Source organism: Pangasianodon hypophthalmus, chromosome 1 (assembly GCF_027358585.1).
Source record: "Pangasianodon hypophthalmus isolate fPanHyp1 chromosome 1, fPanHyp1.pri, whole genome shotgun sequence".
Lineage (NCBI taxonomy): Eukaryota > Metazoa > Chordata > Actinopteri > Siluriformes > Pangasiidae > Pangasianodon > Pangasianodon hypophthalmus.
This window is the reverse complement of record NC_069710.1, coordinates 20,736,798-20,761,927: the sequence shown is the minus strand read 5'-3', so window position 1 is coordinate 20,761,927 and position 25,130 is coordinate 20,736,798. Positions and strand designations below refer to the sequence as shown.

The 25,130-nt window shown below is 37.2% G+C and overlaps 2 protein-coding genes across 2 annotated transcripts; one reads left to right on the top strand and one right to left on the bottom strand.

The window, feature by feature from the left end:
• Positions 1-438: 438 nt before the first annotated feature.
• On the bottom strand, positions 439-12,343 carry dcst1 (DC-STAMP domain containing 1). Its single transcript, XM_053235205.1, has 13 exons — positions 12,117-12,343; positions 11,591-11,730; positions 11,102-11,273; positions 10,776-10,919; positions 10,549-10,670; positions 10,123-10,280; positions 9,738-9,837; positions 8,264-8,359; positions 7,877-8,003; positions 7,662-7,778; positions 3,124-3,266; positions 1,344-1,454; positions 439-878 (listed from the first exon to the last, which is right to left on the bottom strand). The coding sequence occupies exons 1-13, from the start codon at positions 12,259-12,261 to the stop codon at positions 639-641; spliced, it is 1,815 nt and encodes a 604-aa protein (XP_053091180.1). The 5' UTR covers positions 12,262-12,343; the 3' UTR covers positions 439-638.
• A 424-nt stretch (positions 12,344-12,767) lies between these two features.
• On the top strand, positions 12,768-23,127 carry dcst2 (DC-STAMP domain containing 2). The gene is made up of 15 exons (XM_026939666.3): positions 12,768-13,430; positions 13,653-13,823; positions 14,008-14,109; positions 14,219-14,413; positions 15,193-15,258; positions 15,437-15,650; positions 16,003-16,160; positions 16,337-16,501; positions 17,568-17,735; positions 18,449-18,549; positions 20,373-20,503; positions 20,860-20,987; positions 21,269-21,362; positions 22,214-22,387; positions 22,500-23,127. The coding sequence occupies exons 1-15, from the start codon at positions 13,175-13,177 to the stop codon at positions 22,555-22,557; spliced, it is 2,181 nt and encodes a 726-aa protein (XP_026795467.3). The 5' UTR covers positions 12,768-13,174; the 3' UTR covers positions 22,558-23,127.
• The last annotated feature ends 2,003 nt before the right edge of the window (positions 23,128-25,130 follow it).

The following is a 25,130-nucleotide window of genomic DNA, read 5'->3' as shown; positions in this document are numbered from 1 at the left end:
TAAATTGTAGATCTGGTGAAGATATTCATTTGGAATTTATGGAAGGAGTCTCCAGTGTCAGTGCTTTGTAACAAGGTCCTAGGTTTCCCCCCCCACAGGAAAGTCTTCAGGACAGAGTACTCTGTGCTTGCCAGTTTATTGGCAGCATAACAAGCTGCATTGTTTTTGTCTTATTAACTTCAAGAAAGAGAACAAAATTGACACTGGTGAGTGAACAACTGTTTATCGCTGTTATACCATAAATGATAAGAGGAACAAAATTTTCTCATGGATGTTCCACAACTTTAAATGCCTCTACAAACAGTTAAAAAGCATGATGTGTTGTTCATTAATAAATTTAAATTGTAATTAATACATTGCTGTGGTATAAAAGGATATAAAACACTTCTTTTGTGCTGTTATTGGAAAATAATCAGCTTCAGTGTGACATCACACCATCCCAGTGTAGATCGTTTTCCTAATGTAGATTCGTAATTTGCTCTAATCAGACAAATACAGAATACTAAACCACCTTAATGCTTGTAAATAGGAACCACACACATTTAAAATGTTTTATTTTTTATTAATGGGAATGTTTAGTAAACAGATAATAAGTGAATTTGGGTAAACATTGCCATTTTTGTCCCATGCGAGACTAATTAATGAACATAGTAAACTGTGTCTGTGTCAGAGTCACTGTCTTGAGGCTCCCTATCTTTGGGGAAGGAGCAGATACAGCTGTTCCCCAAATCCCTCCAGCATTGTGCACAGTAGAGCGCATTACAGCCAACAACAGAACAATGCACAGCACGCCGCTGCCTCATACACTCCACACACACCCAACACCAACACACACCCCACCCCAATCGTTCCAGTGGAGACAGCAGCACAGACAGCACCTGAGAAAGACAGAAAGAAGAGACAGTTAGAGAGAAAGTGTGAGAGAGACAGACAATAGTGTGTCAAACAGAGTGAAAGAGAGATAAAGAGTGTGGGCAATGAATACAATTGAAAACGGCAAAAGAACAGAGTGACAGCAAGAAAAAGGAGAATGGAGAAGATCAATGAAACTGGGATATTCTGGCACTCTTGTTTTTTCTTTTGTTGTGGAAAATTAATGAGTCTCTATGAGAAAGTGGAAGGTTGTGTAACAATCTTAATTAAAGCCTCACCACCATAGTCTTCTAGGTTCTACATGCATGTTACACTAAACTCTATAGAGTTTGTAACATAGAGGAATACAACTTAGATATAAATTTACTTAACATAGACTGTTAAAACTTTGTCAGCAAAATTGTCATTTAAAACTGTGTGCGTGTTTTTGGTCCTTTTTAGTAGTAATTGGAGTGTAACTGCATACACACCGTTTTTGGTGCTTGTCGCTGACGCCTGAGCTGTTTGCTCAACCGGTTGACAAAAGTAATGCGTTTCTGGATCTGGAGGTTATAGAGGAAAAGAATCCGTTTCTTCTCTCTCTATCCAGGACCAAGAGCCCAAACAGATCAAGATCATATGGAAGATCCAAATAGTCAAGATAAGACAATGAAGTAAAATATAAGAAAGAAACATAGCTCAAACATACTTTAAAGCTAGAAAAATAGATTCTAGTCGTTTTCCTTTGGCAATAAATGGAATGAGCTGGGTGAGACACAATGGTATAAGCAGTGATCTGTTCTGCGTAATAGTGTTATTGATGCTGCAGCTGTTTCAAGCCTGACGGAGCCCCTAATCCTTCTCATAGACACATGGGTCCTCAGTACACGATGTGTCTAAAGCTATTAGTGTAAAATGCTCTCTGCTTATTATTACACATACACATACATATTTCTCCCTACACAACAAAGTCCACAAGAGTTGAATTAACACAAACAGTCCAGCTGTACACAAATGAACACTGTAAGAGATAATACAACAATAGGGATTTTGCTGTGCTCATGCAGCATGTTCTGTTAATTCTAATGAACTCAGTGAAACACACTGCAGCACACCACCAAGCGTTTAAGACCTGTAAATCGTTCTCCGAGCCAAGTCCTGTTCTTTCATTTAAGAGCTTTCTACCATTCTGCAAGTGAGGTATATCAAATGCAGTGCAATACTGGTACTTGTAATGGTCTTATTAATTATTTAGAAGGAAATAACAATAAGTACCCTAGAAAAAAAAATGCAAGGTCTGCAGTCTAAAGAAAAATTAAAAAAGTAAAATCCTTTTTCATAAGCAAGAACATTTAGTATACCAGATATGCAAGTTTACATTCATAATTTACATACTAAATAACATCTGTTAAGCTTCTGGAAAGGCATGAAGGAGCATCTGATTTTAAATATACAATGATAAAACCATAAAATTAGATTATTACTTTTATCCAGTTGTGGTAATAGATCATTCTTGAATGTACTTGTTCACCTGATTACTCTTGACAGTGACCATAATGAGGCTAAAATGGAAGTTAAGACTCAGACAATTCCTTAAAGACCTACTCAATCAGGCTTTTTTCTTGTTGGCCCATTCTTGTGATGTATCACTGGGGATAGCCATCACCCATAGAAAGACACCCTATGTTATTTATTTGCTGGTAGAAGCTGTATAATGATGTGTATTTTCATAGATCCTTATTTGTACTGGTTAATGCTCCCTGTATAGCAGAAAGCAACTTGTTATAGATTTGGAACATTGACAAACTCTATTCTTTAATATGATTTTGAATAAATGACAGAATATCAGCGTGTTTAGAGAAAATATACATTCAGTGCTTAATTATGACTGCATTCCTGCTCATATTTCTATGTGAAAGTTGACAGACTATATTAGGGCTTATATTGGAACATTGTATAAGAGGCACTATCTGTGTGTGTGTTTTGTGTCTGAAACAGTGCTAGATTAAATCCTACTCATCTCATATTGCAACTATTTGTTATGTAACACTAAAACTGTTTAACATTTTGCAATGAGAGCTTACATATGCAGCAAAATGAGTCATTTGTGCTGCTCTGTGTGGAGGATGGATATAAAGTTCCTAATAAATGACCAAAACACTTGACAATAAATACTCCTTCATCTAATTACTGCAAATATATGAAATATATTAATCTTTTGAACTAACTGGGCATAATAAAATATATATTGAACTAAACTAACAGTGTTACCTTAGGGAAGTAGAAGGTGGTGATGACCCTGCGTAGGCGGTTTGTATAAACCTGCAGGCAGCACATAAGGCCCATCAGCAGCACTGGGAGGGTACTCCACAGGTAGTCAGCCTGGCTCAGGGTACGAGGCTGTGGGAGACACTCTATAAGCACACACCAACACACACACACACACACACACACACACATGCACCCACAGACGCATTTGTAAGCAGTTTTGTAACGAGTTTTGTGGGGACACGCCAAAAGTCCCCTCAAGGATCTGGCAGTTTTGACATTTGGTCCCACCAAGATATAAACATGCCCACTCGTACACACACACACACACACACACACACACACACATCTTTGTCTTACTATCCTGGTAAGGACTTTCAAATGACATAATTATTAATGCAGCTAATTAATGCTATGTCTACACTTATTGTCCCCACAAGGTCGAAATTGTCAGATATCCCCCTTCTTCTGCACACACACACACACACACACACACACACACACACATTATGTGATCCATTATGTCCTCATCTCAGAAAAGCTGGTAAACAATTTCAGTGACCCACTGTTCTAAGACTGCAGAATGACTCACTTTTGAAATCTACAATTGCCAACATACAGTTTTGGGCAAAAGTTTGCATTCCCCATTGTTTTTAATGGAAATAGCAAAATGTGCTTTCATTAAAACAATAAAAATCTACAAAAATAGAATTCCAAAATGAAATATGAGTGTATGCTGAAACATGACAATTACTAACCTAAGAGAAAATCAATATTTTTGAAATGAAGCTATGTCTCTTTGTTACCCTCTCAAGTCTCCAGACCTGAGCTAAAAAAGATGAATGCTTGGCAAAGTTATAAGTTATAGTTCCAGTAGGAAAAATGGGCAAAGATCTGTCAAGCAATCTGGCAGAGATATACCAAATATGGCAGGAGGCATGTGTAGTGGTAAGTGGGCTACAGAGGGGCAAAGATCCAAAAGCTGTTCAGAGGATAGTGAAGAGGTTGGAAGTAGTTATAAAGGTGGGCATTTAATTTATTAGATAAATATATGTATATATCACATTGAAGCCTTTGAAGTGATTTCATTCATTTTTCCCCTTTATTCATATTAAAACATGTTGTTACTTGTGATCCTGAAGGATATCTATGATACTTTTTATTTGTTTTTGTTCTAAGGCCATGTAAACTGGCAGTACAGTGGCATAGCAAGTAGCATTGCCTCTTTACAGTGCCAGGATCCTCGGTTTGATCCTGAGCTGGGATTACTGGCTGTGTGGAGTTTTGCATGTTCTTCCAGTTTCCTCCCACAGTTTAAAAACATGCTACTAGGTGGATTCCCCCCTAGGTGTGAATGAATATCCTCAGGGTGCCTTACAGTGGACTGGGGCGAATTCTCCTGCCTTATGCCCAGTGTTTCCAGCATAAGTTCCAGATCCACAGCAACCCTCACCAGGATAAAGTGGTTACTGAAGATGAATGATTGCAAGTTCATGTAATATTTTGCATTCAGTTGTATAAATATGCTATTTACTCTGATATGAGGTTTTGAGAATCTCATTTTATTTATTTTTTCTGGCCTTCAAATCTAGTTAACATACTTAGACCATAATGCTTTAATATATATATATATATATATATATATATATATATATATATATATATATATATATATATATATATATATATATATATATACAGTCAGGTCCATAAATATTGGGACAGTGACACAGTTTTGGTAATTTTGCCTCTGTACACCACCACAGTGGATTTGAAATGAAGCAATCAAGATGTGACTGAAGCGTAGACTTTCAGCTTTAATTCAAGGGGTTTAACAAAAATATTGCATTAAACTTTTAGGAATTACAGCCATTTTTTACAGAGTTCCTCCATTTTCACAGGCTCAAAAGTAATGGGACAAACTAATATAATCATAAATATTAGGATTATTTTTATTACTTGGAGGTAAATCCTTTGCAGTCAATGACTGCCTGAAGTCTGGACCCCATGGACATCACCAAATGCTGAGTTTCCTCCCTTGAGATGATTTGCCAGGTCTTTACTGCAGCCATCTTCAGTTGCTGCTTGTTTGTGGGTCGTTCTGCCTTCAGATTTGTCTTCAGTAAGTGAAAAGCAGCTCAGTTGGGTTGAGGTCAGGTGACTGACTCGGCCATTTAAGAACATTTAATTTCCAAGCTCTTGGGCTGCTTTCACAGTATGTTTTGGGTTGTTATCCATCTGTACTGTGAAGCGCTGTCCTATCAGTTTTGCAGCATTTGACTGAATCTGAGCAGAAAGTATAGCTCTGTACACTTCAGAATTCATCCTGCTGCTTCTATCAACAGTCACATAATCAATAAACCCCAGTGACCCAGTTCCATTGGCAGCCAAACATGCCCATGCCATAACACTGCCTCCACATGTTTGATGGATGATGTGGTATGCTTTGGATCATGAGCCCTTCCTTTCCTTCTCCATACTTTTCTCTTCCCATCATTCTGGTACAAGTTAATCTTGCATCAGAACTGGTCAGGCTTTTTTTAGAGGTTTTTTAGCAAAGTCTAATCTGGCCTTTGTGTTCTTGAGTGTTACCAGCGGTTTGCATCTTGAGGTAAACCGTCTGTATTTACATTCATGAAGGTGGCTCTTGATTGTAGACTTTGACAATGATAGGCCTACCTCCTCAGAGTGTTCCTGACTTGGCTAGATGTTGTGAAGGGGTTGTTCTTCAATAAGAAAAGAATTCTGCAATCATCCACTTTAGTTGTTTTCTGTGGTCTCCCAGGCCTTTTGGTGTTGCTGAGCTCACCAGTGCATTCCTTCTTTTTAAGAATGTACCAAGTTGTTGATTTGGCCCTCCTAAAGTTTCTGCTATCTCTCTGATAGGTCTGTTTTGGTTTTTCAGCCTAATGAAGGCCTCCTTCACTTGCATCAACACTTCTTTGGACGGCATATTGAGAGTTCCCATGAACAGCTACCAAATGCAAATTCAACACTTGGAATCAGCTCCACACCTTTTATCTCCTTAATTTATCATGATATAAGGAGGAAACAGGCCACAGCTGGCCATGAAACTGCTTATCAGTCAATTGTCCCATTACTTTTGAGCCTGTGAAAATTGAGGAACTCTGTAAAAAATGGCTGTAATTCCTAAACGGTTAATGCAATATTTTTGTTAAAGCCCTTGAATTAAAGCTGAAAGTCTATGCTTCAGTCACATCTTGACTGCTTCATTTCAAATCCACTGTGGTGGTGTACAGAGGCAAAATTACCAAAACTGTGTCACTGTCCCAATATTTATGGACCTGACTGTATATATATATATATATATATATATATATATATACATTAAAGCATTATGTATTAAATGTATATATATATATATATATATATATATATATATATATATATATATATATATATATATATATATATATATTTACCAAATAATTATAAAAATGACATGGGGTAATCCAGGAGGTAAATGTAGGTATGAAAGATAATGTCAATCAGGTACAACACCATCAGAGTATATCACTACAAAAAATGATATCTTAGCATGTAAAAATCTTGATTATAGACATATTCAACTAATAGCTCTGTTTTTTTTTAGATACCATTACAATAAAACAACTTTAAGATTGAAATTAGTAAATATATACAGAAAAAGGCTTAATGGCTTATGAGATAATGAGAAATATTATGAGATAATGAGAAATATTAGATAATGTTTCCTTTATTCGAGAGATTTATTCTTGCTAAGATATAATTTTTTGCAGTGGTATGGTTATGCACGGGCCTTACCCTATTTAAAAAAAGCCAGTAGGAATGTATACAGGCATATACAGCTCTGTATTCAGCTCTGTATACCAACATGTAAAGGACAGACCTGATTAGACAGAGGCCAGACCGAGCCCCAAGCTTGTGTTTAAACTGCCCGATCCAGAAACTTTGATCAGCTTAAAGTCACAGCCATGCTAAACATGTCAGGACAAACAGGGTTCCAAAGCCTGTGACTTGCAAATGTGGTAATCATTTTACCACATGCAGACATAACAGACATACTAAGGGCGCTCTTGGAGATCTGTCAAGGCTCTGAAAACCTTTGCATAATCACATCATAGGCTATCAAATCACAGAATATCAAATCACTGAGCAATACAGGAACGATGGACAGTCTTACTGTAAGCTATATTGTGAATGGACTCTCAATGGATAATGTTCCACCTCAAAGCCAACAGCTCATTAACTAAATCCAGATCAGTGGAAGTGCTGAAGCCTGAGAGCCGAGGACTCAGCTATAAATGTGCTGAGACCTTGCCTGCATGTTCTTAGCTCATTCCTGGACTGAAGTCACTGTCTGGTTTGGATCATAAAACACTGGTAAGGTCAGCCAGGGGTCAAATAAATGTTTGATGTCACCCATTTTCATTTACACAGTAAGATAAAATATGTCTCAGGACCATGTGACATACAAGGCAATGCAAGGCATCATATCAGTGTAAAGAAAGTGTAATGTAGAAAACTAGAAAGACACCTACGCCAGTTACTGGACTGCAAGTCTAGGTTAGAGGAGGTGTTGAAGGCACCGATAGTTTTACGCAGGAGCTTAGCTAACATGGAATTGCCTCTAATGTCAATGTGTATGTCATGACTACCTGTAAAACAAGAGAAAATAAGAGGCACAAATTTCTGAACATTTTACAAGTATACTGATTAAAGTAGGAACATTTTCACATATGTGTGTTATACTCACTTGTAAAAGAGTGCTCTGTAAAGGTATGCCTACGGATGATGTCAAAAATGTGATAAAGGACTCTATCAGTGGCCAACAGAACACACACAAACAGAGCCAGAGATACAACCTGGACCAGGCTTGCTGTCTATTGAGTTGAGATTGCATTGTTTTTAACATAGAAACAGCAAAATAGCTTCCATTTCCAAATTTCCAAAAGCTACAACATTGGTAGTGATTGAACATATATTATATTATTGTATTATATTATTACTATTATACTATATATATATATATATATATATATATATATATATATATATATATATATATATATATATATATATATATATATACATACATATATATATATTAATACAACATGTACTATATCCCTAAAGATTGTACCACAGGTTGCAGCTCATTGGAATGGATTTTTAAGCTCCAGGGCTCAATGAAACTGCTCTTTTCTGCTTTCTTCAAGGGCAGCAGATACCTCTTTCCCTGAAAAAAATAGTTTTAGTCAGCTTTAGCCAAGTTCAATGGGAAAAAAAATGTCTATGCACTCCTGTTAAATTGGCAGGTTTTTGTGATGTAAAAAATGAAACCAAGATAAATTATGTCAGAACTTTTTCCACCCTCGATGTGAAATTACATCATATAAAAATTAAATAAGAAACAATCAGAAACATTTTAGGGAAAAATAGGAAAAAGGAAAAAAGTTGCAATAACCTGGTTGCATAAGTGTGTACACCCTTTTATAATTGGGGATGTGGCTGTGTTTAATTCAATTTAATTCAATCTTATTTGCATAAAGCTTTTAACAATGGACATTGTCACAAAGCAACTTTACAGAAATATATAAATTCAGGATATAAATTTTACATTTATAAATTTATAATTTATAAATTGGTTCAGAATGAACCAATCACATTCAATCTCAATCAATTTCAATCAATTAAATTATTCTAATTAACTACAAATATAGATCTTGGTGACATCACCAAGAACAGGACGTTCCTCCAAAATTTATAAAAGGACAAGACAAAAACGTACCAGGGAGGCTGTAAAGAGACCTACAGCAACCTACAGCAACATTAAAGGAGCTGCAGGAATATCTGACAAGTATTAATTACTCTCTGCAGGTGACAACAATCTCTCATATTTTTCACATATCTGGGCTATGGGTTAGGGTGGATAGAGAGAATCCCTTTCTCACAAAAAACATCAAAACTCAACTAAATCACCCCAAACCATGTGGCAAAATGTGTCATTGTCAGGTGGGACCAATTCCAAAAGTTATAATAATTCCATAATTCCAAAGGGTATGTTTGGCACAAAAAAAGCACATCACTGAAAGAACACCATACCCACTGTGAAGCATGGTGGTGGCAGCATCATGCTTTACAGCTTCTTTTCTTCTGCAAAACTGTGGCTTTTATCAAGGTGGAGGGAATCGTAAATAGCTACAAATACCAGCCGATTTTAGTGCTAAACCTGCAGGTGTCTGCCAGTAAGATGAAGATGAAAAGGAATTTCACCTTTCAACACAACAATGACCCATACATCCAAATCAACAAAGGAATGGCTTAACCAAAAAGAAGATCAAAGATTGGGCTGTGCACACTTATGCACACCCTTAAACTAACACTTTATTGAGGGGTGTGCACACTTATACAACTAGGTTATTGTATGTTTTTTATTTTTCTTTTTTCCCCTAAAAACGTTTCTGATTGTTTTTCACTTTATTTGTATACTTTGCAATTTCAGGTTTAAAGGTGGAAAAAGGTGGTTTTTACATCACAAAAACCTGCCATTTTAACAGGGTTGTGTAGATTATTTACATCCACTGTAGTTTTTTAGGGGGAAGAATGGATCTTACCCCTCTCTTTCTCCTCTCATCAATCTGTCTAAAGTAGGTTGTAATGTAGACATTGTCAAAGCAGATATCACTGGTGTATTGTCGTGCATATCCAAAAGCCCTTAGTAGATATAAAAATAAAGGAAGGCTGTGAAGATCGAATATTAATAGCTAATATATAATATATCTTTTTTTCAAAGGATGACAATTTGTTTAGATTTATTTAAAATATGCTTTATGGATGTCAATAATTTAGGCACATACAGTATATATCTCTGAGATTATTTTTACACATTGTTCTTGTGAGAACTCTTTTTTGTTTAAACAAAAGTAATTTTTTATATTTTATTGTTTACACTAAATATGAATGTATAATAGTGGAGGGGGTGAAAATCTGTGCACTTACGAAATGAAAACAGTTATGAACGTGAAGGAGAGGAGGATCTGCACAATCCCTGATATTTGCTCAACAGTGTTTTTTTTCTCCTTAAATGTCCTGGCCAGCTCTTTGCGAAATTCGTCCTGAAAAACTGTGACTCCAAACATGGGCTGATCCTCAATTTTCTGTAGATAGCACAGGACAAGACTAACATAGCATCTAATACTCCCAAACATAAAATATAGTTTTTTATTAAGCTTCTGTGGTTGAGAATGAATATGCGGCTAAGATATAATGGCTTTAAGACGTAAGGGCTTGAATGTGTTTCAGAGTCAGGAGTCACACACACTAGCACATGAATATGCTTCTGAGCATTTTTAATGTTCATTATCAGAATATAGCACACTAATCAAAGGATTGTGGCATAGATGAATCTATGCCAACCCACTGTACCTCAAGGACTACGCTGGTGGTAAACTGTTCCCCGAGTTTACTGATGGAGGAATTGAGCTTGTCAAAGGTTTGGCCAAAGTTTCCCTCCACTGGGATCTGTTCCTTACACCACGGAGTCATTACTGAGGTGAAAACACAGTTGAACCAGAAAATACCATATATTTTTAATAACCCATCTCATGAGACAGATGTACAATAACTACACAGTGTTTGTTGTAACTACTTACCTCTCATAATATTACAGAGAAAATCAAACTTCATAGGCACACAAAGGAAATGGTTGATGACAGGGGATTTAATAGTGTCCATGCACTTCAGCCATGTATCACTGAACCACTCTGTGCAGCGATTAATGCCCTTCTTTACCACATCTGTACACAGCATTCTGTCCATTACAACATGACAAGGTGTATGTATTCACAACAACGAGGAGCATTCTTCATGGCCACCACGAAATGTGGCTAAATGATGCTACTAAATTCTCTTTGTAGCAAATGTAAATCCACACAAAAGTACCATTTGAGTTGTCCTACAATGTGTGTGTGTCACTCACATTCACAGCGCTTCATAGTCTTTGCAGTGTACTGCTCCTGTGTGCTGTTGCCTGTAGCTGTAAGATTCTGACCAAGGGAATCGTAGCCATACTGGCCCATCACTTCATCCCTGATGCCCTGGAACTGTCTACTCACATTCTGCGCCTCTCTCTGGAGTTGAACACTGTCAGTCTAATGTGGGGGAGAGAAGTATGGGCTTGTTAGAACAGTGCTGATAAAGAACTCTCTAGATGTTTCAATATATAAAAGCATTGTGGTTTATTTGACAAACATCAACATACATTTATATGAGTAGACTGTCTTCACCATTAATGAAAAATGTCCAGCTTCTTTCAATTACGTCCTTCAACTCTCATTAGTTTCATAATCTTGTTTAATCCAGTGGTTAATTTTAATTTATAGTATGCAAATATCGTATCTTTTGTCAATTGGGGTTGCAGAAAATGAAGTGCAGGCTAGCAGAAACATCATTTTACTGTTGAACTCACCACTATCTCCTGTAACACTTGAAAAAATGGTTCAGAAACCGTCCTCCACATAATCTTACTGTGCCCAATTTGCAGGTCTATATTGCAGCCCATAGAGAAGACCACATCCTGGACATTATGTTGGATATTGGAGATTGGACCTGAGAGGATACACTTTAGCAAGTGAGAATAACCCTCTTAAAAATAATATGTATATATAACTACTCTCTCTAGCCAACAAAATTGTCAGTTTAAGATTTCATGTCGTACATCGTACATGATGTCTACATTTTGTAATATTCCACTATAGGGTTAAATGTAGTGAGTTTGATTTGTTAGGGAAGAATAGGTATGTATAAATCCTATGGCCATTTAACTGAGTATAATCAAAATGCACAAGATATATACTTCCTCTTTATCCTAGTAGGAAAGCTAATTCAGTGGCAATAGCACTATTATTTTTCACTGAAAATCAGAGTAGAGCAACAAAAGTCCAACCTGCATAATGCAAAACAAGAAACATTTCAAACCAGGTTTTTTTTTTTACCTTGATAGAGACACTGTATTATGAACAACATTACATAAGCCTGTCCACGAGAGCCAAGAATGCTGGGAAACATCAGAAGAACTGAGCAACGAAAATATGAAGACAGCATCCCACCTAGAACACACAGTGCTGTAAAAGCACGCATGCATCATTAAAGAAGTTTCACATCAGCAAACCAAGTGTATGAAAGTTCTAGAAAGAGGAGAGACATACCTATAAAAACATATCCAGCTATGACTCTGTGAAAGGTGGTCAGTGAAATGTTGTACATGAGTCCAAGGAACAAAGCTATAATACAGATAATGACAAAAAAAATGTATGCTGTGTATTTGTTTTAAAATCCATTTCCAAAAATCTTTACATTTCTGAGGCAAAACACAACAGTATGCTCTCACCTGTCCCACTGATGGCTCCAAATGCAGCTCCTATTAAAAGTCTGGCCAAAGGGAAATCAGATATTGGTCCAAACAAGAATCTGTGAGCCACGTCAGGCAGGATAAGCTTACTGACCTTCTCTAATGCTTTATATGTAAATAAAAAAAAATGCAATGTAAAATGATTCATTTAAAGAATATTACTAAATTCAAAAATAACATTATTTCAGATAATATCATACTTGAATGCGGTGCTTTTTTTCTATATCTCCATCTAGGTTCCTCCATTTCTCGATCCCTCATTGTCCACTGGAAAAGTCAGCACATTCCAAATGTTGTCAGTTGAAAAGTGATGTAATAGTGTTCTAGACAGATGCTTTTGTTTCAACTTGAAAATAATCAACAATACTTATACATAAATTTACATACCAGAAAACTGTAGTTTCTTGAATTGTGAGAAAATGTTCACAGAAACAGGACATTGACATTGAGTGTTTACTACCAGCTATGGAAAAGGGGAATATGCGTACAACTTAGGGCAATGCGTCCTGAAAAGGCAAGATCAGTGGGACTTTTGATGAGAAGGTAGAAAAGACAAAGATGATATAAAAAACATAAAGCTAGCTATTTTAAAGTGTTTCCACTTTAACATCTAAACATTTCACTTTGCTTTGTTTTGACAGGATGAAACTCAACAGCCAGGTGTTAAGGAGCTTTTGCAGTTCGGCATGGAGTCGTGCCTGGCGCAGTCTTGCAGCCTTTTTGCTTGGTCTGTTGCTTGTCTTCATTTACGGTGCAACAGCACTGTACATACAGAAACATGCGCTCTGGTACTGCATTATCACCACGGTAACCATGGCCGCCTTTACAGCGTTTGGAATGGGTCTCTCCGTTAGTGTGCGTTGCAACATCACACTCATGCTTCCCATGCTGTGCTCCAGTAAGAATCCTTACCGTCATTTAGAACTACATCTAAAACTTACGTCTTATATAATAGCACTTAACTCTATGTGATTGAGTATGCTATGCAGATTATATATGCTATACAACAATTAGGCTCAATGACAAATTCCCTTCTCTGGATTACTTTCATAAAACTATTCATTAGACCCATTGAATATTTCTGGAACTCTCTCTTCATGTGTTTATTCTACCTCTGAAGGGGAGGGTAAAAAAATCCTGCTCTTCCTCATCATCACCCTTGTGGTTCAAGGCCCCTTGAACAATACTCTGGAAAACTTTGACCGAGCAGCAGCCAGCGTATTGTGCGGTGCTGAGTTAGCCATGAACCAAACCCAGCAACTCATGCAGCGAGCTGCCACTCCTCTGCTGCGTAAGTCATGTACACTAGCCTTCACTGTATGTTTCTAAATTCAAACAGCAAGTGAATGTGGTGCTGTTTGTTTTCTTATTTGAGAAACATCTGACTTTATTTATGTTCTCTGAAATGAAAATGTATTACATAATTCATAAATGACTGACACTGATGCCTTTGTGTTTCTGATTTGGGAACATAGCTGTGCTGGAGAAGGTAAGGGAGGTCAGCAGGAACGCCTACTCACTGGCAGGCAGAGTGCAGAACTTAATCAGAGCCCTTACAGAGTCTGTACGCCATGTCTGTGAGTGAATTTCAGTGACAGATGGACAAAGCAGAGAATGTTGACTATGGAATGATTCATAGTATCTCATGGTAACCACTTCATCCTCTCTTATTCTGACCTTTTTCAGCTCGTTCTCTGAGAAATGTGCTGCACTTCTTGGCGAGTATCGGCGATATCTGTAATGCAGAGATGGGAACACCGTATAAGAAATGTAACTCAGTGTTTGATGAGGGCCGTGCTGACTGTATGGAGCTGCTCTCAGTGTTCTCTTTCCTGTGCCACATCGTGGATGGCTTCAGGCCTCTCTGTGGCCTCACGCGCGGTCAGCCTCTCCACAGATGTATTATTGTGACCTTTGCAGTCCTGTAATTAACATCTTTACAGGAAGCTTCTGATCATTGCCTTCTTACTCATTACTGTGGTGAAGTTTGTTTTTCCCTTGTTTTTTCATCCAACTTGGTTTTGTAATAGACTATATATGAGTACTGTGTGTTTACATACACAATGTGCCATGTTGTATTATATAGTACAGGGCTTTAGATTAATGTTTTACAGTCTTCTTATGTGTCTTCACTGTGTGCCTACAACATTAATATGTAAAAAATACATATTAATGCTACGTGTCAACCACCATGAGTGCTTTAAAATTTTTTATATCGTCTAGAGATCAGTGTTTTAGCATAAGAACTGCTCTGAATGCTTACCCTTCACTATGGTTTTCTCATTTCCTGTCTCATTCTTGTCCTGGCTGACCATGACGCATTCATTTCCCTCTTTTGCCAGCATGTTCTCATTTTGAATAAATTATTGTTTTATATCCGCCTCTGTGCCAAGACAACCTTAGTGACAGTCCTGCCTGTAAATCCAAACATGACCTCAGAGTACACACACACAGCCTCAGACAAACAGAGCTCTCCAGCTTGAATGCTGCTGCATAGAGAATGTCAGGGGTTGAAAAGTTAAAAATAAAATTATAATAATAGTATCCAGAAGTTCTCAATATTAACTCAGAAAGTGCAAATGTCATCTAAAAGTTAAAAACTCACAGTTTTAATGATATGTAGTGATATGTAATATTTCTCCTCACCTTGTTCCCAACAGTTGGCGAGTTCTTCTGTGTCATACCCTCATATATTGCCAACCATCTAAAGACAAACTTGGCTTTCCGTAAGTTCTGCAACTCCTTCTTCCTGTTCTCCCCTACATTATTGCACCCTGTTCTTTCAGGATATAGTAACATAGTCAGTTAAGACTATAGACCGTATATAAGATCTAGATACTACGTTATACATATGGTTAATGGTTAAACCTGGGTCTTCTATTAATTTGTTTGTTTTCACTCTAGCAATTATTGCAGCATTCAATCAAATGAAGAAAGAGTTTGAGTTCAACATGTCGGCCTCTGTGCACTTTGAGATGAATCTAAACAGCAGTCAATCTGTGCATCATATGGCTCAGAAGATCATGGAGGAGGTGTCTCAGGACCGAGAGCGTGTCCTGGACATCATGGGTCTACTGGCCTATGTGGGCCTGTTTCTGCTGCTGTTCATGTACCTACAGTGAGTCCACCATTACTAGTCAACAAAAACTCCTCAGTCTGTTAATTACTGCCCTTTATTTTATTTTGTAGACATAAAGATCAAGAAAATTTCTCTACTGATCTGGTAAAATATAATTAGAAAATACACTGTTGTAGTTCAGGAGTTTAATAAAGTGGTACACTCACTCAAACAGGCAAAATGAAATCTGGCTTTGTATGAGGGAAATTTAGCATGCATACTGCAGAAACCATGAAGTATGTGTGTTTATTACCTACTGTATGTAAACTTTCCATGAAGCAAATGGAAGTACTGATATAATGCAGCGTAATCTGTTGACTGTGTAGTGTGATACTTTTGCACTTGTGAACAGGGCAGTCCTGTACAAAAATCACTACCTTCATGTAGATGATTTTGACAACTTCTACATAACAGAGCAATTTGTAGAGATGGATCGTAAGTTCTCAAGACAAGGAAAACCAGCAGTCCTGCCCCTGAGTGAGAAAGAGGCTCTGACCTACATCACACCCTGTGAGAATCTGTGTGTGTGTGTGTGTGTGTGTGTGTGTGTATGTGTTTGGATGATTTAAAAAAGATAAAGACAAAGAATGTCTGACTCAATAATTGTTAAAGAGGAGCCAAAAGTGTGGACCTATAAATTTCTATAATTTATATAATCACTTCTGTTTTATGTCATACCCCATAAGACTGCTTTCGGTTGACGGCTCGAGAGAGGAGGACAGTCATATCCGGCCTGGTGTCCATGCTTAAGCACATGATAATGGGCTGTGTGGTGATCGCCATAGAACTCATGGTGTTCTGGGTGTTTGACATTCTGCATTACCATGCTCAAGAAGAGATAGTGGCTAGAGGTAAGTGGCTTTGGGTTGTTCACTTTTTATATATTCTGACACATTCTATGCTGACCTTGTTAACTGCCTACGGAATTTGACATTGATGATTATTTAAACTAAAAATTGACAAATTTGAGAAAAATACATTCAAATATGTGATGACTTATGCATCATCACTTCTAAAATATGCCTGCCTTCTTTGCAGATAGGGCCTAATTCACCCAAAGTTTAGATCCGATATATCTTACTATACTGTAATGTTAGTATACCTTATTTCCATTAGACAATGGCATGCTCACAACACCTTTCTGTTATAGCTATTATGGTGAAAGCTCCAATGATTCATTTTCATGAGCAGTTAAAAATATATGAAAGAGTGTTTAGATACCTTTAAAAACTTGATTCGCAATATAGCCATCCAATGCATCTACATTTTTCCAGCCCAGAAATGAGCACTACCCTTGCTTGAAGAGAACTGCTTGGCTTGGCCCTTTATCTTTAAAAAGAAAGCTATGTGGCATATGTAGTTTCAACAGAGGGGGTGTAGTCATTTAGAGTTAGAGGTGTGCTGATTTTTTTTAATCCTACTCTCATCCACTCCTGAAGAAATTCTGACCATTCCATCTGCTCCAGAAGTATTTTTTGTTTGCACCACCCCACAATAGTTTCTAATGAATTTATTTGGTTTTATCTTCCAAAAATAACTATGTTGCACAGTACTCCCATGTAAATTAAAGTTGCCTTTATTTGTGCTGCAAGTTTCACATCTGACTGCTCACTCCCATAACTGTTGTTGGGTCCAGTGGGATCCCAGCCCCGATACACACCTCTAGCTAGATAGGGGAGAGGACAAGGCTTGTCAATGTTCTAATTCTTCAAATCGTTATGTGATGGTTATAGCAGGCAGGAGAATACTCTAAAAGTTACAAACTGCTCCCTTAAAATGCTGTGACATATACAAATAATTACCAGTAGAATGATTTCACCAACTTGTCAATGTTGACACTTGGCACTATTCGAAATCTCAATTTCCTCCTTTTCTAAATAACATAGCCTTCTAATATTGTTTCATATATTTCTCCAGCTCCTTTGGTTGTGGACATACAAGTGAATGGCTCAGGCTATGCTTCTGACATCTTTAAGGATATTCTGGCCTCCTTTGACATTCTGCAGAAAGGGAACATTACAATCCTGAGCAAGAAATGCCTGATGAAACCTCTGGAGCCAGAATACATGATATACCTATTCATTGGTACATACAGAATGAGTGCTTTATGTGTGAACAGATATCTAAGGACATCTAGTGGTTAGGACTGGCACTATGCATGCTATCAATATTTATGCCAGATTGGTGCCAAGCTGTATCAAGTTTAGCGGTAGTATAAAAATAATAAAGGAGAAGTGATCAAGAGGAACTTATCAAAATGATGAACCTCTAGAACAATAGAAACATGCCTGCCATGGCTGCTGAACAGGAAGTAAACCTGCAGTGACATTTTAAAGTAATACTTTTTACGTAACTATGTATTTTTATGAAATGCAATTGTTGATGTACCATAAATTAAATTCTATAAATGGTTTTATTAATCCTAGTCATTTGTGTTACTTTATGATAACATACAAATTATTTATTAGATTAAAAATGATGGTTACTAGCAACAATATAGGCAACATTCATCTAATTGTGACCTACATGACTTTATTGCTAAATCTATCATATGGGGTGATAACATACAGTTTCAATTTTATGTTAGAGCTCACAATCTCTACAGTCTGCAATATAGTTTTGCAATGCATCTGGCTATCTGGCGTCTTCATTTTAGACTTTTGTTTACATTTTCCAGCCTAGAAATGATTTCTACTCTAGTTTGAAGAGAACTGCTTGGCTTAGCCCCTATCCTCACAATTTGCTGTCTACATGGTAACCTGCATTTGGGGTATGACACATTTTATGCTCATTCACAGGCTTTCTTTATGGTCTTGCCTTTTTCCTGGTGCTTGCTGGAAGTTATGCGAAACGACTACAGAGGTTTGTGTGTGCACGTTACCACCCTCAGCGGGAAAAAGTAAGACAAACACCATCTACACAACAACCATAGTTAAGGTAGTCAACTTTTTTTTTTTCTTGGTAATCCCTTTCACAGTATTCAAAAAATTTCGCTAAATGTTTCTCTCCTCACTGGGAAATCATTTGGGTGATCAGACATTATAATGGATTTTTTTGGGGTGCAAGCTTATCTCCTTAGCAAAAAGCTGGGACATCTCTAGGCACACCAGTGGTGGTGAACGATATTACTTTCACATTTAAAAAAAAATACATGATACACTGTATGGCCAAAATTATGTGGACACCTGGCTATCACCCCATATGTGCATCCCATGACATCATATGAACATCCCATTCCAAAGCTGCTCCCCTTTTGCTGCTGTAACAGCCTCCACTTTTCTGGGAAGGTGCATTGTCATGCTGGAACATGTTTGGGGTAGACCACTTTGCTCCACTGAAGGGAAATCTTAAAGCTACAGCATACAAAGACATTCTAGACAATTGTGTGCTTTCAACTATGTGGTAACAGTATGAGGAAGGCCTACATATGGGTTGTGATGGTCAAGTGTCCACATAGCTTTTGGCCATATAGTGTATCACTTGAAATCATTCTCTAGCAGCTGTATGCAACATGGCTGCATAATAAGCATAATTAGCATAATTCTGACTTGAACCTTGGTTTGCAAGATCTTTTTTATCTTAGAGATAATCACATTCACTTTTATTTGGCTTAATTTCTGTTAAAGTTTTGTTTATTTTACTTTTAGAAAAGTATTTTCCCACCATAGGCTAATGGAACAGTATTGTTTAGTGTGGACTATAAGTGTTGTGGACTATAAGAATTGGTGTGCAGTAATGTTGACATTTTTTTGCATCCAGCTGCATACATTATTGATGGAGGAAAACAAATGGTATTTCAACTATTTTAAGATTGCTACACATTGAGGAGATTCCTTTCTACACACCTCTTTAAGATACACTGTAGTTCAGTAAGCAACTAATCAGTACCATACAAGGGTATTTAAGGGTATCTACTGTATATTAGGTGAAACATAAAATTTACTTGTTTCTTTCTGTTGGACAACAAAGAGTTGTCTAGTCACCTTTGCTAGCTGCCTTTGCCTCTGGAATCTGTTGCTGCTGTCTCACAAAATGAGTTCCAAAAGGTTATGCCACTAACCCAGGCCATAATAATCATAATGAGAATAAATCAGTAAAAGACAAAACATTAGGTGTGCAAACTAAACCATTTGGTACAATGGATATAAAAACTTTACACCCTGTATTGAAATAGCAGGTTTTTGTGATGTAAAGCCAGAAATCAACATAAATCATGTCAGACATTTTTGCCTTTAAAAACAAAATTGAAGTGTAACTTTAAGAGAGAACTTTGGAGGGTTATCCTGATCTTGGCAAATGTCCCTGTTTTCTCCACTTGTTGATGATTGTCTTCAGAGTGCTCCATGGTAGATCCAGTGGCTTGATATTCTTTTATACCCTTCTCCTGATCGGTACCTTTAGACAATAAGATTCCACTGAGGTTCTGGCAGCTCCTTATAAACCATGGCTATACCAGTATGATAGTTTCAAGGAAATCCTACAAGAAATGATTTTTATTTAGGGTAAATCAGAATGAATAACTCTGGACACAATTTTTAATGAATGTTTAACTCTGAACACAGTTACAGCACCCATTATAAAAGGGTGTGCATGCTTATGCAATCAGTTTGTTTTTTGCTTCAATACTTTTCCCTAATAATTGTCTATTTGTTTTTCTCTTGAATTTTGTTGGTTTCAAGGTCACATTAAAGATGAGTGTGTATAGTTTTTCACATTTTGCAGGTGAGGATTCTGCGACTCCGCAGTCATATCCTCTCTCAGCGTGGCTCGCTGGGGAAAGCGTTGCTGCAGGTGGTGGCCAGGGAAAAGGAGAACCAGGGAAATGGTGGTGTACTGCAAACTTTGGCACTGCGGTGAGTCACACCCTATACTGTTCTAGGTGGAATTAGCTAATGATTAGCCAGACACAAGTCAATACTGTTCTGGTGGAAAACATGCTGTAGGAACAGCTTAATGTTGGATGGTTAAGGGAATGATGCATGCAAATAATACGACTCAGTAACAATAGCAGCCAGAATTAAATAGTACCAGTTAGTTCTCTCATTTAAAATGATTTTAATGAGTTTATTATAATTAATCATTAGTTATGAAGTTATGATAACTCTACAATTGTCTGTGGATGCCGAGCTTAGGAAATGGTCTTTAATGTGTGCTGTGTATACAATGGAGCCACCACAGTCAGATTTGTGTGTCGGTATATGTATTGCAGTCTGCCAGGTGGAGTCACCATAGCCAGATTCCTGGGATTGTGTGATAAGTCATGCCTGGCCTGTGGGAAAGTTGTGAAGGTCAAAAACAGCTCAGATTTCTACACCTGCTCTACTCAAAACTGCACAGGTCATATTAGTATTCATGTTAAAGGAAATATTGCCTTTAATATCATAGCCCAGGTATCCCCAACCATAGTCATATGGAGTTTAAGACATTTTCCTTTATTCAGAGGATTCACAAGGCCTTGATTAGCTTGATGTTTTAGTTTAGGCTTGGAAATAAGGAACATGAATGGCGTTATCTGCAGGAGATGGTAGATAGATACAATAAGCTTGAGTGAATTAGTATATAAACTATGTATATAAGCTTTCAAAACACTGTGTGTGTATATACACATTTGTTTTCAGGGTGTTTCTGCATGCAGTGCTTCAGGATAATGGGGAACATCTGTGCTGTCTGTATGGGGCCCCTGACATTCCAGGAAGACTCTGAGTATGAGCTGTGAGTCAACTGTTATTGAACTTAGTACAAGCCAACACTTAGCTAAAGCTGAAGTTTATAGCTGGTGCACAACACCAGAAGGAAAACAAATCAGAAACGACATTTCAACATTACAATTCAAATGTCCTTGACCATATTTTAATTTATTCAGTTATGGACAAACTAACACTGACATTGTTTTGGTAAAATATAATCCTTTTATGATTTTATATTATTATGGTTATGGTTATTCACAAAATCAATGGGCATATAAAAACAAGTGAATAGTTTTCATGCACACATAGCTCTCATGCTCATGCTACAGTGTTGGTTTTGTATGATTCTGTATTATTATAGGTTATACTACAGTAATACTGCTTTACTCCTCAGTATTATAACTAGTAAGATTATTGTTTGAAATATATAGATAATTGTGCTATTTGAGTTCATTCAATGTGACATGGTGGCACAGCTCCAGGGTCCATGGTTCAATCCTAAGCCTGGGTTACTGTCTGTGTGGAGTTTCTGTGAATGTTCTCCCCGTGTCCATGTGGGTTTCCCCCAGTTCTCTGGTTTCATCCTACCCTCCAAAAACATTGGATTGGTTATGCTAAACTGCCCCTAAGAATAAATGATTGTGTGTATGTATGAGTACACTGTGCCATGCGATGGACCGGCATTGCATTCAAGGTATGTCCCTGCCTTGTGCCCAATGCCCAAGATGGGCTCTAGATCCATGACCCTTATCAGCATATAGTCCTTACTAAAGATGAACGAATATATGAGTTAATTTGGTCAAGAGAAGGCAATAATTAAAACTGTGTTAGGAGTAGACACGTGCTTCCATTTAAATGAAATACACGGTATCACAGAGACTCCAGTGATGAGGAGCAAGTGAATCTGTGGGAGGCGGCTATGACATCACCACACATCAATAAGAATGCTGACAGGATGAGGCTGATGGGGAGGTACATGTCCGTGGCAACTGAGAACCCTGTAAATACTGAGGACCGGAGTGATTCACACACCAGCAACTCTGAGCTCAGGTAGTGAAGTCACTTTATCACTCTACACAGAACATACACCATATCATATCATGGGACCTTTATATTTTCGTGTGTGTGTGTGTGTGTGTGTGTGTGTGCATTTCTTTGACAGAGCCAATGAAGACCAGTGCCATACCTTAAACCTACCAAAGTTTGAAAACATAGTTTGAGACCTGTGCAAGACAGAGGCCACTCAAATCACCTTCCAGTACAAATTCAGCATCATCTATAAGAACAGCATTTTTGCCTTAACTCAATAATTGTATAAAAGTATGTTCCTCACTGCAGGGTTTGTGTTTTCTTCACAAAGCGTGAAAATGCCATTGTTTTTCAGATGTTCTTTGAGAATGTGGTCAGGCTGGTTGGGTGTTGAGTTATTGCTCTACTTTTTCATGGCCTGCGGCTTTGTGGAATTTGTGGTATGGGCTCTTGTGCACTAATAAATATCTCAGGATTTCCAAATCCATCTTAGGATCTTCGGCTTGTTCTATGACATGGCAGAAAAACATCACAAACAATTCCTGCTAACACACAAAACCTACCATTTCCCATGTTACCACGCCTCCTTTGCTTGAACTGTTTCACTGTTGCCTTGTTGTTGTTGTTGTTGTTGTTGTTTTCTCCAAGATTTTTGGAAAGCCAAAATTATAAATTGTGAACTTAAGGCTACTATGAACAGGACAAACATAAACTCTTAAGTCAGTGTAGATAAAATAATAGTATAAATCAATGAATTTGGGTACCTACACCATATCTTTCTGCCGCGCTTAGATTTGAATCAAAGGAATCAGAACTCGGACACGCAGCACTGAACATTATTCTAATATGATCATTCAAAAGAATCGACTCAGTGAAGTGACTCGCGAAGCCCGTCATTAAAGTCAGAAGGACTGACGTGGAAAGGGAGGAAGATAAGGGGACTCTCCACACGCAGGGCGGTGAGAAAACACCGTCACTCATCTACTGATCCGTATTCACGTAGTTCCCCTCGACATCAGGAGAATAAACGGACGGAATGGCACCAAAGGTAAATGACTCGACTTTTTTTTTCTTCCTGCGCTAACCTATTTGTAGTTGCATGCTTCAAATGATTTATAAAGCAGCTTCCCCAGTCAGTGTGCTCAGGACTTTGACTCTGATCAGACTTTGATCAGACTCTGATCATACGTGTGTACAGTCTGAAACAGTTTGTAATCCAGGCTTACTTTTAGAATTATGTTCACCTGTAATGCAATCTATGACAAACTGCATAAATAGCCTACTTCCTTGCTTTAGACTTGCTTGTCTAAAGCAATCACTTCATAATAATCCTCAAGGTACCTATAGGCTTTTTTTTTTTGTTGTTCATAACTAGTTTAAAACAATTCTTTCTATAATATCATATTGTCCTCAGAAAGCTTGCTTTACATGCAATAGGGAATCACATATAATATTGCTCGAACAAAATCTGTGATCAAGATCACCTTAGGGCAGATTTCTACTACTATGGCCATACCAGAGTTAAAATTGGTTGCTGGCCAACGCCCATAAAGCAAATAGTACTGCTTTGTTGGAAATGCTCTAACCCAACCTGGTGTAACTGCTTCCTGAGTTTCATTGTCTAGGCTCAGTTACCTGGTTAGGTAAAGAGGATCATCCCCCTGATCATTCTACATGCTGTGAGTAACACGGCAAGAAGGAATGGATCCTGTTTTACATCAGTACATAAGAACAAAGCTTTGACTTTTAGGAAAAGGCCAGGATCACCTCAAAATCAAGTACGAACATTACTTTCAGTACTTACTTACTGCTGGAACATTTCTGTCTTTTGACCAGTAGTAATTTTATCAAATACTCAGTAGTTACAGTTCAGGACTGTTTTGAAGCTCACATTAAAAGATTATAGCAGAGAGCTTATCCAACTACAAAAGAATTTGGGGTATGACTCGAGAACAGCTGTTAATCTTTTAGACATTCTTCTGAGTAAGCTACAAAAGTTAGTGTGGCTAAGATTTAAAGTAGCATCACAGTGTTTTAAGATATGCAAACTCACAGGATCAGACAGACCCTAAACCAGTGACTGATGTAGAGAGCTTTTCAGTCTAGTTTAAATGCAGACTGTAGAATTAACAGTGTGTGTGTGTGGAGTATGTGGAATCCCTATAGTGCTAAATTCCTTCTATCACATCCTAATACTGAAAATATAATATGTATACACATTACATGATGCTATTTTTTTGTTATGTTGTAATAAAAAGCAATTTGAAATCTTCCTATAGTTATTTACTGTACACTTTTTTTGGAAAGGAAATCAGGATCTATATCACAATTAACACTATGACTGTTATTTTTTTTATTTGTTACTCCTACAAAGTCTAATAATACTGTGATGCTTATCCACTACATAAATGATATCTTAGCAAGTGAAGATATCTTGAATAAAGGAAAAGTTATCCAATATTTTTCATTATCATATTTGTTATTATTATATAACAAATAGTAGAGCATTAAGCTTATTCCTAGACATATTTACTCATTTCAAGCTTAAAATTGACTTATTCTATTGGCAGATAATTTTGCTTATTTCTAGAAATAAATGCTTCAAATAAGCAAAATGATCTGCTAATAGAATAAGCTCATTCAAGCTTGAAATAAGAAAAAAAAATATCTAGAAATAAGCTCAATGACTGATAAGCTTTTATATTTGCTTAAAGACATGAAGAGAAATGTTTGTTGAATTTGCCTATATACAAGATATTTTTAT

Coding starts and splice junctions, on each gene's coding strand:
- dcst1 (XM_053235205.1), bottom strand. CDS start 12,261: ATGCGTGCTTTTACAGCACTGTGTGTTCTAGGTGGGATGCTGTCTTCA. Junction 11,731..12,116: donor AATACAGTGTCTCTATCAAG/GTAAAAAAAAAA, acceptor GTATCCTCTCAG/GTCCAATCTCCAATATCCAA. Junction 10,920..11,101: donor GACTATGAAGCGCTGTGAAT/GTGAGTGACACA, acceptor TGCTGTGTACAG/ATGTGGTAAAGAAGGGCATT.
- dcst2 (XM_026939666.3), top strand. CDS start 13,175: ATGAAACTCAACAGCCAGGTGTTAAGGAGCTTTTGCAGTTCGGCATGG. Junction 13,824..14,007: donor AGCTGCCACTCCTCTGCTGC/GTAAGTCATGTA, acceptor TTGGGAACATAG/CTGTGCTGGAGAAGGTAAGG. Junction 18,550..20,372: donor ACCACCCTCAGCGGGAAAAA/GTAAGACAAACA, acceptor CACATTTTGCAG/GTGAGGATTCTGCGACTCCG.